Below are 15125 nucleotides of genomic sequence, written 5' to 3'. Positions count from 1 at the left end.
CCTTGGCTCTGTTCAAAGCATGATGCCGGGGCGCTCCTCTCTGTAGCCCCCAGTGCCTTCACTGCCCTAGTAGATTGCTCCTGCACCTCCAGTTCCCCTCACTCCCCAGATGGCAGCGGCACCTGCACAGAGTGGGGACCTCGCCTCCCCTGGTCCTCCTCACTGCTCTCCCCCAGGTCTCTGCCTGTGTGTACGGTCTGTCTCTCCTCTAGAACGTAAGCTTCCTGGGGGCTGGCGCTCCTGGAACTGTGCCTGGCACACAGCGGACACTACTGCATGTTTATTGTGGGGAAAGGGAAGAGGCCTTTTCCTCCAGGTCCTTGAAGACTGGCAGATCCTTGGAAGGAAGCAACGTTGACTAGGCCCCCGCTGTGGGCTGGCGCTCAGGCTGGGGTCTGAGCACGTCCTCCGTGCTCCCCAAGAGCTGGGCACCGTGCGGAGTATTTGTTTTACACACATTATCTTGTTTGATCTTTAGTGTGTGAGGGAGAAAGAGGGAGGCGCTAGTCGCACATGCACAGTGGACCTCTCCCCGACTCCCGGTCAGATATGTCACTTCTCTCCAGGAGGTAAGAAGATGATGTGGAGCTTTCTCCCCAGACTTGTAGGAGATTAGACATCCTACTTACTTGGTCAAGGGGGAATGTGAAGAAAGGGCAAGAGTGTTTCCCGCTAACCTTGGGACAGTGGTGCCCACCCCAGGGCAGTGTGCAGGTCACAGGATATAAGAAGATGCCTTATAAACTGTAAAGTGCGGTTCACGTGGGGCAGCACATACTGAGGATCCATCATGACAAATATAACTTCTGAATGTGGGAAGGGAAGAATTTGTCCTTGTCCCTCCATCCTTCCTTGTTTCTCCGAGCTGAGATCACTGAGGACCTACTCTGTGCCTCCCTATGCTAGGCCCTGAGGGTCTCGTTGGGCAGGCTGGTTATACCAGTGCCATTGCTTTCTGCACCTACTGTGGACTGGGGCTTATTGGAACCAGCTGCCCTGAGAGAAGGAGCTTACCCCAGAGCCAGAGGGCGGGACCACCTCTCTTCCAAAGGGGCTCTGCTCCCCTGTTCCCATGCAAATCTGTCCCCCAGACTTCTGAATGTGGACCGCCCCCGGCTGCACTGCCAGAACGCCCCCCATTCATTGCTGCAGAACATGGGGAGTATCCGCTCCTCAGCTATTGACCCAGCTTCCTTAGGGTTTGTTTTGTGCAGACTATTTTCTCTTCAAATCATCTTTGAGAAATAGGAAGGCCTTTCTCCGCTGAGCTGCCCCCTTTGCGGCATCCTGGGAGATGCTGGTCAGTGGGGCTCAGTTGCCTGGTCTTCCTTTCACTGAGGTGGGGTTGCCTTTGTTTTGTTTGACTTGACAGCCACAGAGCCGTGTAAATCCCGGCCAAGACTCCAGGCCTGCTCAGCACCCCAGGAGGCCCCAGCTTTCCTCTGTAAAACGTGGAGCCAGAACGCCTTGGGTTCGAACCTGACTCTCTCTCTTATTAGCTGTTTGACGTTTTATGGATCCATTTCCTCTTCTACAAAAGTGGAGATGACAATACTTACCTAGGGAGATGATGATGTAAATTACGCGATGGTGTCCATGAAAGCCTCAAGCACGCAGTAGGTTTTCAACAGATGTTGACTCCAGTTTCCCACTTCTTGAGGCATCAGCAAACTGGTAGAAGGGTTCATGAATGTTCTCTTAGCCTGTTTTATTAACCTCTCTTTGCCCCTTTTGTCAAATCATTCCAGTGGCCACCATGATCTTGTTTGATCTTGTTTGTAGAATTCGTTGTTGAAAGAAAGAAGTAACCGTAGACTTGGGATAATGCCTCTAAGAGAGATAATGCTGTGTGTCCACCAACTATTTCTTTCTTTCTCTTCCTGGGTAAACGGGAAGACTACATTTCCCAGATTCCCTTGCCTTTAGGTTGGGACCACGTGACTTGGTTCTGGTCAGTGATACCATCAACACCAACTCCCAGACCTGGCTCTTAAAAATTTCCCAAGCTAACCTCCAGTTCTCTATTCCTCCACCTCAGAGGCTGTGTTGACATGGAAATATCTTAATAAGATGGGAAGGCTTGTATCACTAAGTCATCAGGTGGGAGAGAGCCCCTTCACAATCTGCATCTGGCTTTCTATGGGCAAGAAATAAACTTCTGTTGTGCTAAGTCATTGAGATTTGGGGGTTTACTGTTTAATCCAACATAGCCTATCAGTAATTATCTTAACAAATATAGTGGCTTCCTTATGAGTAATTTATTCTTTCCCAGACTGAGGATGAAGGCTGACAATTGGGGCCCTGTTGCATTTTCGCAACCATAGGCATATGTTTGAAAACATAGACACGCATCAGCTATGCCCATCTGTTCAGGAGTCTGATGATGCAGACTCCCTGTAAAGACATATCATCCTTCTTTGTGAGACTTTTTCAAGAAATCTAATCCTGAAAGTTCTCAGGCATTGCATGCCCAGTGAACATGTGTCTCAGCAGAAGAGTTGATATCAATGTGGGTTTTCCAAACGTGGGAAATAGAAAATGCCAATGTAGAAAGTTTTGGATCTGGAATCATGGAGAAATGTTAAGTTCCTGCCCAAGTTCTGATGACTTCCAAGCCTGTGTCTCCAGTCCAGACTGTGATATTTAGGCCTAGACTTTCTACCTGGGTCCTGCACATCTCATTCAATGTGTCAAATTTGTCTTGTCCAGAACTGTACTTACCCATTTCCCCACTTTATACCTCCAAACTCGCTTTAAAAAACTGGCTCGTCCTCTAATGTTGTACCCCCATCCACCAAATTACTCAACTCTGGGCATTCTGCCACCTCCAAGTGAGACCAGTCTTGCTTAATCTGCCCTCTAAAGCTTTTTTGAAAACCAAAGAGAGAAGATGGCAACAGAAAAAAATTTTTTTTAAATTTCCCAGAATCTCTTCACCCAAACAGAGAAACTAGGATAGCAAACCAAAAAACCTATTGATAGCACCATCTGCATAACTAGGTGACTCCATGAACCACGAAATGTGAACAGGGGGCCCAAACACCAACCGCAGTCACATCTGCATGGTGTCAACTCTGTGGGATGAGATAAAGATGAAGATGAAGGCAAAGGGAATTCAGAAGGCTGAGACCCAAGAAACCCCGAAATCTCCAACATGTGCTCAGCCGTAGAAGAAGGGGACTCTGGGAAGAGAAGCTTGGTGGAGCCATCTGAGAACATGAGCCAAAAGAGGGAGGCATATGTGCAGGCGGCAAGTCACAGGTGAGGTGGGAGGACCGCAGGAAGCTCGGGCAGGGGTCTGGGCCCTGGGAACTCCAGGGACTGACCAGCTGGGGCTCCGCAGTCAGAGAGAACCCCACGCGGAGGAGGAACCACTGGAAGCAGAATCCAGATTGAGCAGGACAGAGACACTAGAGGAAACAAAAAGAGAAATTCTGAGTAAGAGCAGAGGGAGGGAACAGAGAACAGTACCTTCAGAAAGTACTGGCTGCATGGCCATGGTTTTAAAGACTTTTTGGTAATAACAGAAGAAGCAACCCTGGAACTGTGAGGTTGGAAAATGGACCCTGGATCACCCCCATTCCCCTACGTGAGAAGACCCCCTGCTAAGAGTACAAGGAAATTCCTCTCCCCTACACATGAGCAACAGAAAAGGATTATGGTCACATCTCATACAAAGCTATTATAAGAAAAAGAATTATAAACAGAATAATATTCCTATAGGTAATGCGTTCCACAAAGACCCACAAAGCATCCAAACACTGAAACTTAATATTTCAAAACAAGCTAAAAGAAATTAAGAAAACACGAGATGCTATGAAACAATAGCATGCGTGAAATTGTTAGATGGAAAGAAGATTTGAAAAGAGAGCTGACAGGAAGGACAGCTTACAAAAGGAAAAACATATTTCAGGAGAAATAACTAAATAGAAAGATAAAGGGGTGAATAGACACCATGGATAATATCATAAGGTAAATAGAGGTTGTAAAGCAGGAAAATAAAAAATAAGTCAGAAATGAAGAAAGCGATCTTTTTAAAGAATGCAAGAAAAAGTGAGAGGTATAAAAGATAGACAAAGAACACCCGACATACAAACGAGTCCCCAAAGACGAAACCCAGAGCAATGGAGGTGAGCAAATACTAAAAACAATAGTTCAGGGATTTTTCACCTGCAATAAAAGACAAGACTTGAATTTACATCTTGAAGAAGTACACCACAACCCAGAATAATCAACATTAAGACATATTCTAATAAAAATTATTGGGCTTCAGAGAGAAAGGAAAAAAACCTGTTGGTCATTCAGACCAAAAAAAGGCAAGTGCTTTTTAAGGGGAAACAAATGAGAGTGGCATCAGACTTTTCTACAGCAGCCCTTTGTGCCAGGAGACAACTACACAACATATTCAAGATACTCAGGAAAAGAAAAAGAGAACCAAGGATTTTATCTACAGCCAAACTGACTTTCAAGTACAAAGGTCACAGGTCAACTAGTATGAACATGCGAGAACCCAGGAAATGTTATTTCCCATAAGCCTTTCTAGAGCAATTTATTAGAGCACCAGCCACAGGCAACCAAATTGACAGGAGAGGTATTAACATAAGGGGTGAAGGTGGGCATTAAATTTATAGTCACCTGTAGAACTCACACAGAATAATGGCTATAAAGGAGATAATATAGTATGTAACGGTTGTATGTTCTGATAATGCAGATACAGTGCAGGTATTAAAAATTGGAAGAGAAGGGAGTGTGTACATTAAAAGTGGAATAAATTTGTACGTTGCCTTTACTAATGGATATTTCTTCAAATTAGGTGCTAGAGGAAAGGGAAGGAAGAGAAATAGAGGCTCTTGGCTTATTTCAATATTCCTCATAGTTGGGAACCAACAAACATTGTCAAAAATGGGGAAGGCCAAGCATATTTTATGAAGATGTCAATTTAATGATAACCATCAGAATAAAAACAACAGGCTTTTCAACATAGAGATAGGGGAGCAGGAGGGAAAATCATCTGAGAACACATCCCTCTGTCACATGTACCTCCACACCCAACATGTCCTCTCTCCTTGCTTCTCCAGTCTTTAAAGGTGTGCCTCCTCCAGGCAGCCTTCTCTGATTGTCCTAGCACATGTTAATCTTCCCCCTCATCCACCTGTCCTAGGTGCGGGGTACCTTGTTCTTTGAACATTTCATCTTATCTCACCTACAGATGGAGATGGAGTGCTCTATGTAATGTACAGTACCTCTTTCAGAGTCTGGCACAGGGTTCTACATACAGAAGGCACTCAATAAGTCCTGGTTCTTTGGTAATTCAGGGTCAATTGAAGGATTTTGGCTTACAGTCCCTGGGTTTTTTAAGAGCTTAATGTTGCTATTAGTCAGAATTCTTTCCATTTGAAGTGACAGCAATCCCATTCAAATTGACTTAAGAAAAAGAGACATTTATAGGCCTCTGCAATGGAAATGTCCCAGAGTGGGTTTCATTTCAGGTATAACTGGTCCAGGGACTCAAGTCGTGTCACCAGTATCAGTCTTTTTTTGCTCTAGACTCTGCTTTCCTCTGCGTGGGCATTATTCTCAGACAGGCTCTTTGCTCAAGGTCAGCCATGACCCCCAGCAGTTACAAGCTAACATCTCCAGGAGAAAAGAACGTGTCCCATTTGCAGCGGCACCGCTGACAGTCCCAGGATTGAGTTCCATCAGCTCGGCTTATGTCACATGCTCATTCCTGAGCCAGTCACTGAGGCCGAGAGAGACGCTTTGATTGGCCAGGCCTGTGTCATGTGACCACCGGTGACCTTACCTCTGAGTGGGGAGGAGGTGGTTTCCCAAAGGAAAGTTGGGGTGCTGTTATCAGAGAAGGGGAGATGGAGGCCAGAGGGGCAAAACCAGCAGACGTCCGTTTTCGCACTGACGTGCTCACTGAGTAAACTGCAGAAAAATTCCCTGCGAGTAAAATCATGATTTGGGGGTCCGTCTTTGGGCCGTGTGGATGGAAAGCTCTCTTTGATATTTTCAAACTCACAGAGTTTATTTGCCATGTTTTGGGGGCAGGGCACTCGCCACGGGGCCCAATTGCGATAGAGGAGCTGGTTTTCCCACAAGTCTGGGTGCTTCTCTCGCTCTGGCCTGTGCACTCAGCCAGAGGACAGTGGAGGTCTGGGAAGAGGGACACTCGGTTGGCAGAGGCGTTAAAACCACGTGCGAGAGGCTCGAGCAGCAGCGCTTGGTTGAGCGCTGAGCATCCCGCTACGCTGCTGCTGTGCTCTGGTTTTGTCTCCTGGGTCAGCAGCGGTACTGTTTCTGCTTCTCTGTGTGGTTTACTGGCCTGACCGAGTAGGACAGGGAATCCACTGAGGTAGCACGTGGGGAAACTCAGGGAGAGAAGGAAGAATTTAAAACACATCCATTTCTCTCCTGAATCTTCAGGGCTTTTTTCTGCACTGGACCCTTCCTGTCAGCATTGAAGCATCCCCAAGTTTCTGCCAGCTTTTTAAAAATCCTCCCTAAATTGTATTTGCCCTTTCTCTACCACCCCATTTCCCAACTCCCCTCTAGTGAAAAAGATATTTTATATTCCCTCTTTCCATTTCCTCCTCCCATGTCTCAGCCCACCCTGATCCGCTGGCAACCCCCGCCCTCCCATGAAAGCGCCACCTCTGATTCCCAATTTGGCTCCAGGACACTAAACCCAGTGACCCTAAGTTAGAGGAAAAAAGTGTCTTCATTTCTTAGGTCGGGAGGCAGCATAATCTTCAGTTTTAATAAGCATTTATTGAGTGGCTTAGCAAACTTGAGCAAATCCAGGGTAGAGTGACCTACCTGTATTGTGTAATCAAATCCCCAAGAAAGAGGAAAGACAGAAATTTTGCCTGGAAAAGGGAGCGTTCTGGGGCCCAGGGGGCACTGGTGCTTTCTTCAAATCTCTAAAGATTTCTAAATCTCTACCATGTGGAGGAGAGAGGAGGTCTGGGTGGCCCCAGAACTAGGAACACAGAAACGGAGATTTCCTCTGCTTTTAAGAAATGTTCTGATGGTCAGAACTCTGAAGAAGAAGGGGCTGTGTCAGGAGAGAGTGAGTTCCCCGTCACTGGTGGTAATCAGGTGGAGACTGTTCTCTCAGGAGTACTCAGAAGAGAGTCTTGTGTTGGTGGAGGTCACATCGGAGGACTTCTCAAATCCTGGGATTGGGGAAGCATACATCTCCAGAGACGACCCTCCATGGCCTTGCATCTGCCACTTCCCAGCTGTGTGGTCTTGAGCAAATTACTCAACCTCTCTGTTCCTCAGTTTCCTCAGCTGTAAAAGGGGCTAATAGTTGCACCTGCCGCATAGGGTTGCTGTGACTATTCAGGTATGGCAGTGCACGTGGGGCATAGCCCTAGTGCCTGGAACACAGTAAGTGCTCAATAAATGTTGGCCAGTACTTGTATTTGGTGCAAAGCCCTGTTCTCTGGATGGTACTTGACTCTCCAGCAGGAGTCTCCTCAGCCGCATGGGGGTTGGAGCCCTGGGTTTTCCCTGGTGGCATCCAGGGGCTGGGCACAAACGGGGCCTGGGGGAAGTGCTGGAGAAGACGCCATCATCCCTGTTGGGCGTGCTGTGCCGTCCATGGTGATGTTGCCAGAGAGGCGCTTGGAGACTAAGGAAGGAGTTTCCGTGGGTCCCACAGAGGAAGCCGAAAATGCTCCTCTTGGGGACGGAATGGAGGATGTGGGCTCTTCCCACCCCTCCTGTCCCCTCCCGTCCCCTCCTGACCCTGCCCAGCCGCCTCTTGCGCTCAGGTCAGGTACGCAAGTGCTTTCTCCTGTGGAATCCTGTGGGGGTTTTCTTGTAGTGCTCTCATCCCAAAGAAGGAAAATCACTCGTTTGGCTTAGACGTGATCTACCCTATGAGATCATGCTGGGTCCCAGGGGCTCACAGTCCTTGTTGCATGAATCCTCTCAACAGTCTTGAGAGGGGCGTTCATTCCCCACTTTGCAGATGAGGAGACTAAGCCGCAGAGAGGTTAAGTAACTTCTCCAAGATCACACAGCTGGAGCAGCATCCTAAACACTCAAATTCTTGCTATTCAGTGAATTATTTTCCATAACCTCTGGAAAACTCTGGAATTAATTGAGGACATTTATATTTAATCAAGTGTTCCCCAAGAATAGAATTCGTAAAACACACGTTGCTGAGCAGGTTAGGAAGTTGAGTATCCCTCTGTCAGGCTTTTTGGAGGGCCGGGTGTGGGTGGGAGATTTCAGAGAACAGGGCCGCCGCTCATCTCACCTCTTCTCTCTGTGCCGACTTCTTTGTGCCTTCCCGCAGGTCTGGGTAGATGCTGGAACACAGATCTTTTTCTCCTATGCCATCTGCCTGGGTTGTCTGACTGCTCTGGGAAGTTATAACAATTATAACAACAACTGCTACAGGTGAGCATTTCCCCGGGCCCTGCCAGCTCTCCCCCACGCCCCACGACCCTCCATGCTGCCAGGCCAGTTCATGTCCGTCCTCCCACCTTTCAGGGCCAGGGGGAGACGGACAGGCTGTTGCTCAGCCTCGCCCTGCCCCAGGGTCAGAGTGGGCCCCCAGAGGAGAGAGGACAGCAGATGTGAGCAGAGTGCATTCCAGGCTGCAAAGCAGATCCACTCCTGAAACCTTATCTAGACCTCTGATCCCCCAACCAGCAAAGATTTATCCCAGCCTGCATAACTGACTTGCCCGGGGTCACACAGCTAGTAAGTGACAAAGCCAGGACTTGAACCCAGGTCTTGACACCAAGGGTCTGGTTTCTCTGCCTTCTGTTCAGAAACCTGCTTCCTCGCCCTTTTCACTTGACTCTAGGGTCCTCTCCTGCCCCAGCTGGGGTGGCTGGTGCCCTGTCCTGCCCCTCGACCTGACAGGCCTCCCTCCCCGGCCTCGTGCAGCTGGCTGCACCCAGCGCTGCGATGGGGCTCACATGGATAGTGAGCCTGAGGCTGCCTGGTCTCTCAAGCCCGCAGCCTGAGTTCTCCTGTGAGGCTGAGACCGCAGAGGGCCAGGGACTTGTCCCGGGTCACCCAGCAGCGTATGGTGACAGTGGAATTTGCACCCTGGCCTCTAAGATTGTCTGTGTGCTGAGGTCTCGGCAGCCCTGAACTCGGGGCCTGCTCACGAGAGGTGACCGTGCAGGGAGAGCTGGACAGCACACCTCCTCCTTACCGTCCAAGAGCTCCTTGTTCGGGTATAAACGAGGAATCACGGCAGTGAGGCCGTCCCCCAGCACAGATGAGTTGAAAAAGGAAGGGTTTTCAGCGAATGATTCTGAGAGAGGATAAGTATTTGGGGGGAATCCTCAGGGTAGCTGCTCGTACCTCGTTCCCTGCGCACCATAACAAGTGTCAGATTGATCAGAGAGTTAAGAATTTTTTAAAAGGAAACCATCCTAAAACTAGGAATAAACTATTGTTTTCAGAATGGGAAAGGATATAGAAAACATCGAAATAATTAAAGAAATCAAAAGGGAAGAAAGTGACAGATTGGTCCACATAAAAATCTAGAACTTATCAAATTTCTGGAAGGAAACACAGGAAACTGTTAAAAATCGCCCCCCTGGAGAGTGGGATGGGGAAGTCAGAGATGGAGGGGGGCTTCTTCCCACAGTACCTCCCTGAAGAGTTTAAATGTTTTATTTTGTTTTATACAATTTAAATGTTTTGTTTTCACTCTTGAGTACATATTGCTCTTATAATTAAAAAAAAATCAAGTTAATACAAATATTATCTACATACCCTTCTGTATTATATCTCCATATAAAACACTGTGAAAATCAACTGCAAAAGCAAAGAGCATACCACCATATAATATGACCCTCAAAGGGTTTGTCTCCCTAATACGTAAAGAAAACAAGCAGATCGATACGACTAACACTAAAACACCAATAGAGAAATGAACAACACGCTCTTAAAATGATGAGCACATTTTCCTCAACTAGCAAATGGGCAGTGGTCTAAAAACGAACCCTGTTCGATGTCGGAGAGGTAGCTTGAGGGCCTGTCCCATCCCGCAGGCGGCATGGGAACTCGGGCCTGACGACCACCTGGCTTGGTTGTTGTGTGGCTCAAGTGGCATCATCATTTCAAAGAAGTTTCGTCAAGGATAAAGTCCCTCCCACATTATCTTCATCTTCGAGATGGGGACACTGAGGTTCGAGGAGGTCGTCCCTCACTAGACTCTGACCGAGGGCTCCTGGTCTCCACCTCAGGATCCCCCCTGAAAGCCAGCTTTGTGGTCACTTTACTAACCCATTTGTTAGGGCATCCATGTGCTTTGTGTGTCTAAAGTGTAAGACACCGGAATCAGCATCTTGGGAGATACACAGCAAGGGCACAGCTCCAGTCTGTAGAGATTGTAACTTGGGGAAACTGAGGCAGTGAAAGTGGGCAGGTCCAGCATGCTGAAGGAAAAGCCATTGTGGAATCCGATGCGCCATTAGGCAAGGAGTTCTGTTGTTCCTGGGGGCCTTTGGGCGGAGAGGCACTTGGCTATGGCTGGACAGAGGGATGCTGGGGAGGTGAAGGTCAGACCAGGTTGTCCACAAGATGCTTCTGGCCTTCAAGGCCTTCACACGGAGGTGGGTCTGGGGGTGAGCACCGTCAGCCGCCGTACAGAACGGTAGCTGTGGCCAGGAGGAGCAAGGCGCTGGGACGGGAGAGCGGCACAGCAGCCCTCTGGTCCCGGTGAGTGTGCCCCACTCCGATGCTGGAGAGCCATGCTGTCTGCATCCAGCTGTCGGCACATCAGCAGCCAGCGGCAGCACGGGGCCCTCTGTGCTGGGCACTGCAAGATCTCTTGATCACTGTCCATCACCTCCAGCTGGTCTGTCAGCTCCATGAGGACACGGGCTCAGTCTTCTTTTTTGCCACCATCCTTCGAGCCCGGAATAGTGCTGCCTGACATGTAGGGAAACAAGGAAGGAGCCACACCATTACACAGACGAGGAAACTGAGGCCTAAGGGGATGGCACTTGCTTGCGTTCACGGTACCAGTGATGGAGTGAGGCTTGGAACCTGGGCCTTTCTGGCCCCTATCCCTCCCTGCCAGGCATGGCCAGTCCTTTCCCAGCTCCTGCGGTTGAAGAGGATCTGGCCAGGTCTGGCCTGTCGTCTGGCTGTGTTTCAGGTCAGTGGCAACTTTCTTCCCCACTCAGCACGTGGGTGAAGTAAGCTGGCTGCTGTGGATCCCTTCTGCTTTCCCATCCAACAAGCAGGGTTCTTTCCCCTCCTGTCAGCGGAAAAAAACAAATCCCCTGGGTGACATGGTAAAACCCAAAGGCTCGTTTTATTTCCGTTTCCAAACTGTTCCATGAGCAGGTCTTCCTAACTCCGAGGGAGAAAATTAATACCCTCTCTTCTGATGGTATAATAGCTTCTGGAGGTCTTCAAAGCCCAGCTCAGCTCCTGCCCACTTCAAAGCACTTGTTACATAAGCCTTTCACCCGGAAGGTTCCGGTAGGGAGGGAATTAGAGGGCTGGAGATGGAGCACACCAGGCGGGGAAAATCCTCACTTCGGAACACAGGCGGCTGAGCTCTGTCTGCTTGAGGTGAGGGCGGGGGCGCAGGGCACAGGGCTGGAAGGGGTGCAGGTCCACCCAGAGCCTCTCTGTCTCTCCGCGGTGAGAGGAAATCACTTGAGAGGCCTCTGGGGAGAAGATGGGGACTTTGCAATAAGGGACATTTGCTTTTCAACAACTACGTGGATGCCCAGAGATAACGGTCCACAAGTCAGGATTTGGAAGTCTTGATTCTTAGGGAGCATCGCTTCTGTGTAACTCCTGGAGACAGCATGGGCTGTGGTGTGTGAGATAAATGGATGCACACCCCAACTTCACCAGCAGGTGACTGAGACCTTGCGTGGGTGACTATCCTACCTGGGGCTCGGGATTCAGTTGAAGAACTCTGGCGCATTGCAGGTCCAAGTGTTACAGGAGAATTCCAGAATGTAGAGGATGTGGAGAAAACGCTTTCCCCCAGTGTCGCCCTGTTTCCCACTGTCTGGTGTCAGGGTCAGGACACGGGCACGAAGAGCAGATTTATCCCAGCCTTAGGACGGACTCTGACCTTACCTGGGCGGAGCTCAGCTTCCCTTGAGAGAAGATAAATCAGGCTTGCAGATAAAGTCCTCAGACCCACCAGCCCAGCCTATGTCTAGTGCCGGAAGAATTCTTCCAAGGGACCTGTGTCAGGCACTCGCTTCCACAATAATGCTGCATAACAAGCGAACCCAGAGCTCAGTGACTTACACCACAGGTGTTTGTTTTCATTGCTCACCAGCCTGCTGGTCAGCCCCGGATGCTTACCTTCAAGCTGTGGGTTAGGTGGGCTTGGCTGCAAGGTGCAGTGGGGCGGGGAGATATATCCACCGCAAGGAAGAAGGTAGGGGCAGTGATGACTTGCTGGAAGATGATTAATCTATCGCAAGGCCCAAGAGACCCTGTTCTCCAAGCACCTTATGGTATGGCTGGTAAGATCAGGCCCAGAGAAAAGAAACTGCAGGGGGAATTGGAACGCCAGGCTCCTGACCCCAGTCTAATGCTCTCTCCACTGTGCCCTTGATTCCCAGGGTCGTTGCAACACACTGGTGTTACAGTCATGAACATTAGTGTACCTTTGGTTGCCTTATAAAAAGTACGGTGTCAGGAGAAGAGGAGGTGAGAGTCCTACTCTGTTGTTGAGTTTAGTGCTCAGCCCTGGATGTGACATTTGAAGAGGGCAGGCAAGCCGAAGGGTATGACAGATCAGGAGCACGGGGGTGGGGAACTGGTAAGGGAGACGTTTAACTGAGAGAACAAAAACTCCAGGGGATAGAGGGCCCGGCCTTCAGATCTCCCCAGCCTAGAGGCGCTCCAGGCTGTTGGGGAGGGGAGAGCCGACGCTTAGCCGAGGAGGCGGGTTTTGGTGGAACACGACATGAGGAGGTTCTTACTGCTGGAAGCGGCAAGGGGCCAGCGCAGTGGGGCGAGGTGACTGCGCTGGCGCCTCCCCACCTCCAGTCACGCCGCGGGCAGGGCCCCGGGGCGCCTCCCTTTAAAGAGAAGCACCGGGCACCATGAGCCTGAGGAGGCTGACTCCCTGCCGGGCCGTGGGCGGATGCAGACCGGGGGCGGAGGGGCGGGGCTTGAGGGTCCCATCTTCATCTTGGCAAAGCCCCGTCGTTGGTCATCTGGCTTCTCCTGGGTCACCGCTTTCTGCCCGTGCTTCTTGGCTTGTGAGCCCCTCCCGAGAGCAGGGGACAGCCGCTGCCCCGGAAAATCCCTCCGCAGCCGCAGGGCCGGGACTGAGCGCCCAGGTCTGCCAGGCGCCTCTCCGGGAATGGCTGGCCCGGATGGCGTCTACCCATGAGGCTGCTGCGAGCTTCCGCATGAAGGCACGGGGCTCCCCTGGCTGAGAAGCCGCTGTGGCCCAGAGCCTGCTCCTGCCCTCCTTGCTCTAAGCACCCCGAAGTCTGTCCTCTCTCGCCTTCCTTGGTTTTCGCCCTTACCAGGGCTTTGGAGGAGCGTCTCTTCCTTCCCACTCCCTCTCCATGCCTCCTTATCTTCTAGAAATACAGAAGAAGCTGTGTGACCATGGTCCAGCCACCTAACTTCTCTGAACCACAAGGGCTTCATCAGGCAAACAGGGCTATCGGTGCCTGCACTGCCCTGCCTGCCCGGCAAGATGGCCATGGTGCTCAGACAGAGTGTTCGAGCGGAGCGCCTGTGCCATGCGCTCTGACCCAGCCCCTCTCACGCTTCCCCGCAGGGACTGCGTCATGCTCTGCTGCCTGAACAGCGGCACCAGCTTCGTGGCCGGCTTTGCCATCTTCTCGGTCCTGGGCTTCATGGCCTACGAGCAGGGGGTGCCCATTGCCGAGGTGGCAGAGTCAGGTAAGTTTGCCAAAGGCTGGGGAGGCCTCCAGGGATGGTTGTAACAAAGAGGGGATTTTCCTCCTTAGCTCGTTCCCCTGGGCTCAGATCTCAGGAGGTGGCCCCACAACCTGTCCACAGCCCAGGGTCCTGAGGATTACCTGGGCGGGGAACCTTGACGCTGCCTCACTCCCGAATCCAGGGCATCTCCGAGTGTGGTTCTGCCTCCTCTGCATTATCCGGCTTCCCCCAGCTCCGCTGTCTCCCCAGCAGCCCAGGCCCCATCCCCCACTCCCTTGATGACTGCGGGAACCTCTCGCTGGCCTCCCTGCCTCCACTACTGCTCCCTCCGTTCCAGCACTACCCTGCAGAGTGATTTTTCTCAAAATGCAAATTGGAACGTGTCCTTCTCTGATGAAAAGCCTTTTTTGGCTTTTCATAGTGCCGAACTCTTGGCACACAAGGCCCTGTGTTGCCCAGCTCCCGTGGCCTCACCACCCACCTCGTTCCCTCATGCTCACACTGCCCCGCCGCAGGGGTCTGCTTTCACTTCTGTGATGTAGCTCACTCCCTCGCCCCGCAGGGCCTTTGCACATGCTGTTCCCTCTGGAGAGCCTCTCTCTTCCCTTTCCTGTTCTGGATGTAGAATCACCACGAGTGTGACATTCGTAAGTGTAGACTGACGTGTGTTTGTATCAAACCACAGGCAGAGTTATTGCTGCTGAGGTGATTGTGCAAAATAGTGACTAACTCTTCCCTTTGATTTGTATGGTATTTAAATTCTGGGAAAATTCATCACACATTAAAAAGTACAAAGATCGTTTGTGTTTACATGACACTGATTCTAACCTCAGATAAATCTAAATAGGCTTTCACCCACAGGAACCTCTGGTGGGACGGTTTGTCCAGAGCGGCACAGGGAGCCCAGCCTCCTGGCCTCCATCCACTCACGGCCAGTTGTGCCCCCATTCCCTGTGACAACCCCGGCCACCCTGGCTACACTGCCTCCCTTCTGAAGCCTATGCCAGGGCATGGCTGCCTATGTCTGGCCTGCACAGGTGGGGAGGTCCCCGCTCTGACCCACCCAGTGGGCTGGGCAGTGGGCGTGGACATCAGAGCAGGAAGCTGGTTGATGAGCTCTGCTCCCTGACCACTCAGGGCCCACCTTCCTCTGGGTGATGTGTGTCAGAGAAGGAGACAGTCTCTGCTAAAGTCCAAGGTCCAGAGCTGGACCAGAGGATGTTACTATGATCAAA

The 15125-nt window shown here is 50.8% G+C and overlaps 1 protein-coding gene across 1 annotated transcript in view; it reads left to right on the top strand.

Moving 5' to 3' along the window:
• The window catches only part of SLC6A11 (solute carrier family 6 member 11), a 121763-nt gene that overhangs the window by 82624 nt on the left and 24014 nt on the right, over positions 1 to 15125 (top strand). The window contains exons 7-8 of the mRNA XM_070576501.1: positions 8315 to 8418; positions 13766 to 13890. Coding sequence (XP_070432602.1) covers positions 8315 to 8418; positions 13766 to 13890 — 229 coding nt within the window. The remainder of the gene's footprint in view (positions 1 to 8314; positions 8419 to 13765; positions 13891 to 15125) is intronic.

Source organism: Equus przewalskii, chromosome 15, assembly GCF_037783145.1.
Source record: "Equus przewalskii isolate Varuska chromosome 15, EquPr2, whole genome shotgun sequence".
In the NCBI taxonomy this organism is placed as follows: Eukaryota; Metazoa; Chordata; class Mammalia; order Perissodactyla; family Equidae; genus Equus; species Equus przewalskii.
This window is presented reverse-complemented; position numbering and strand designations above follow the sequence as displayed.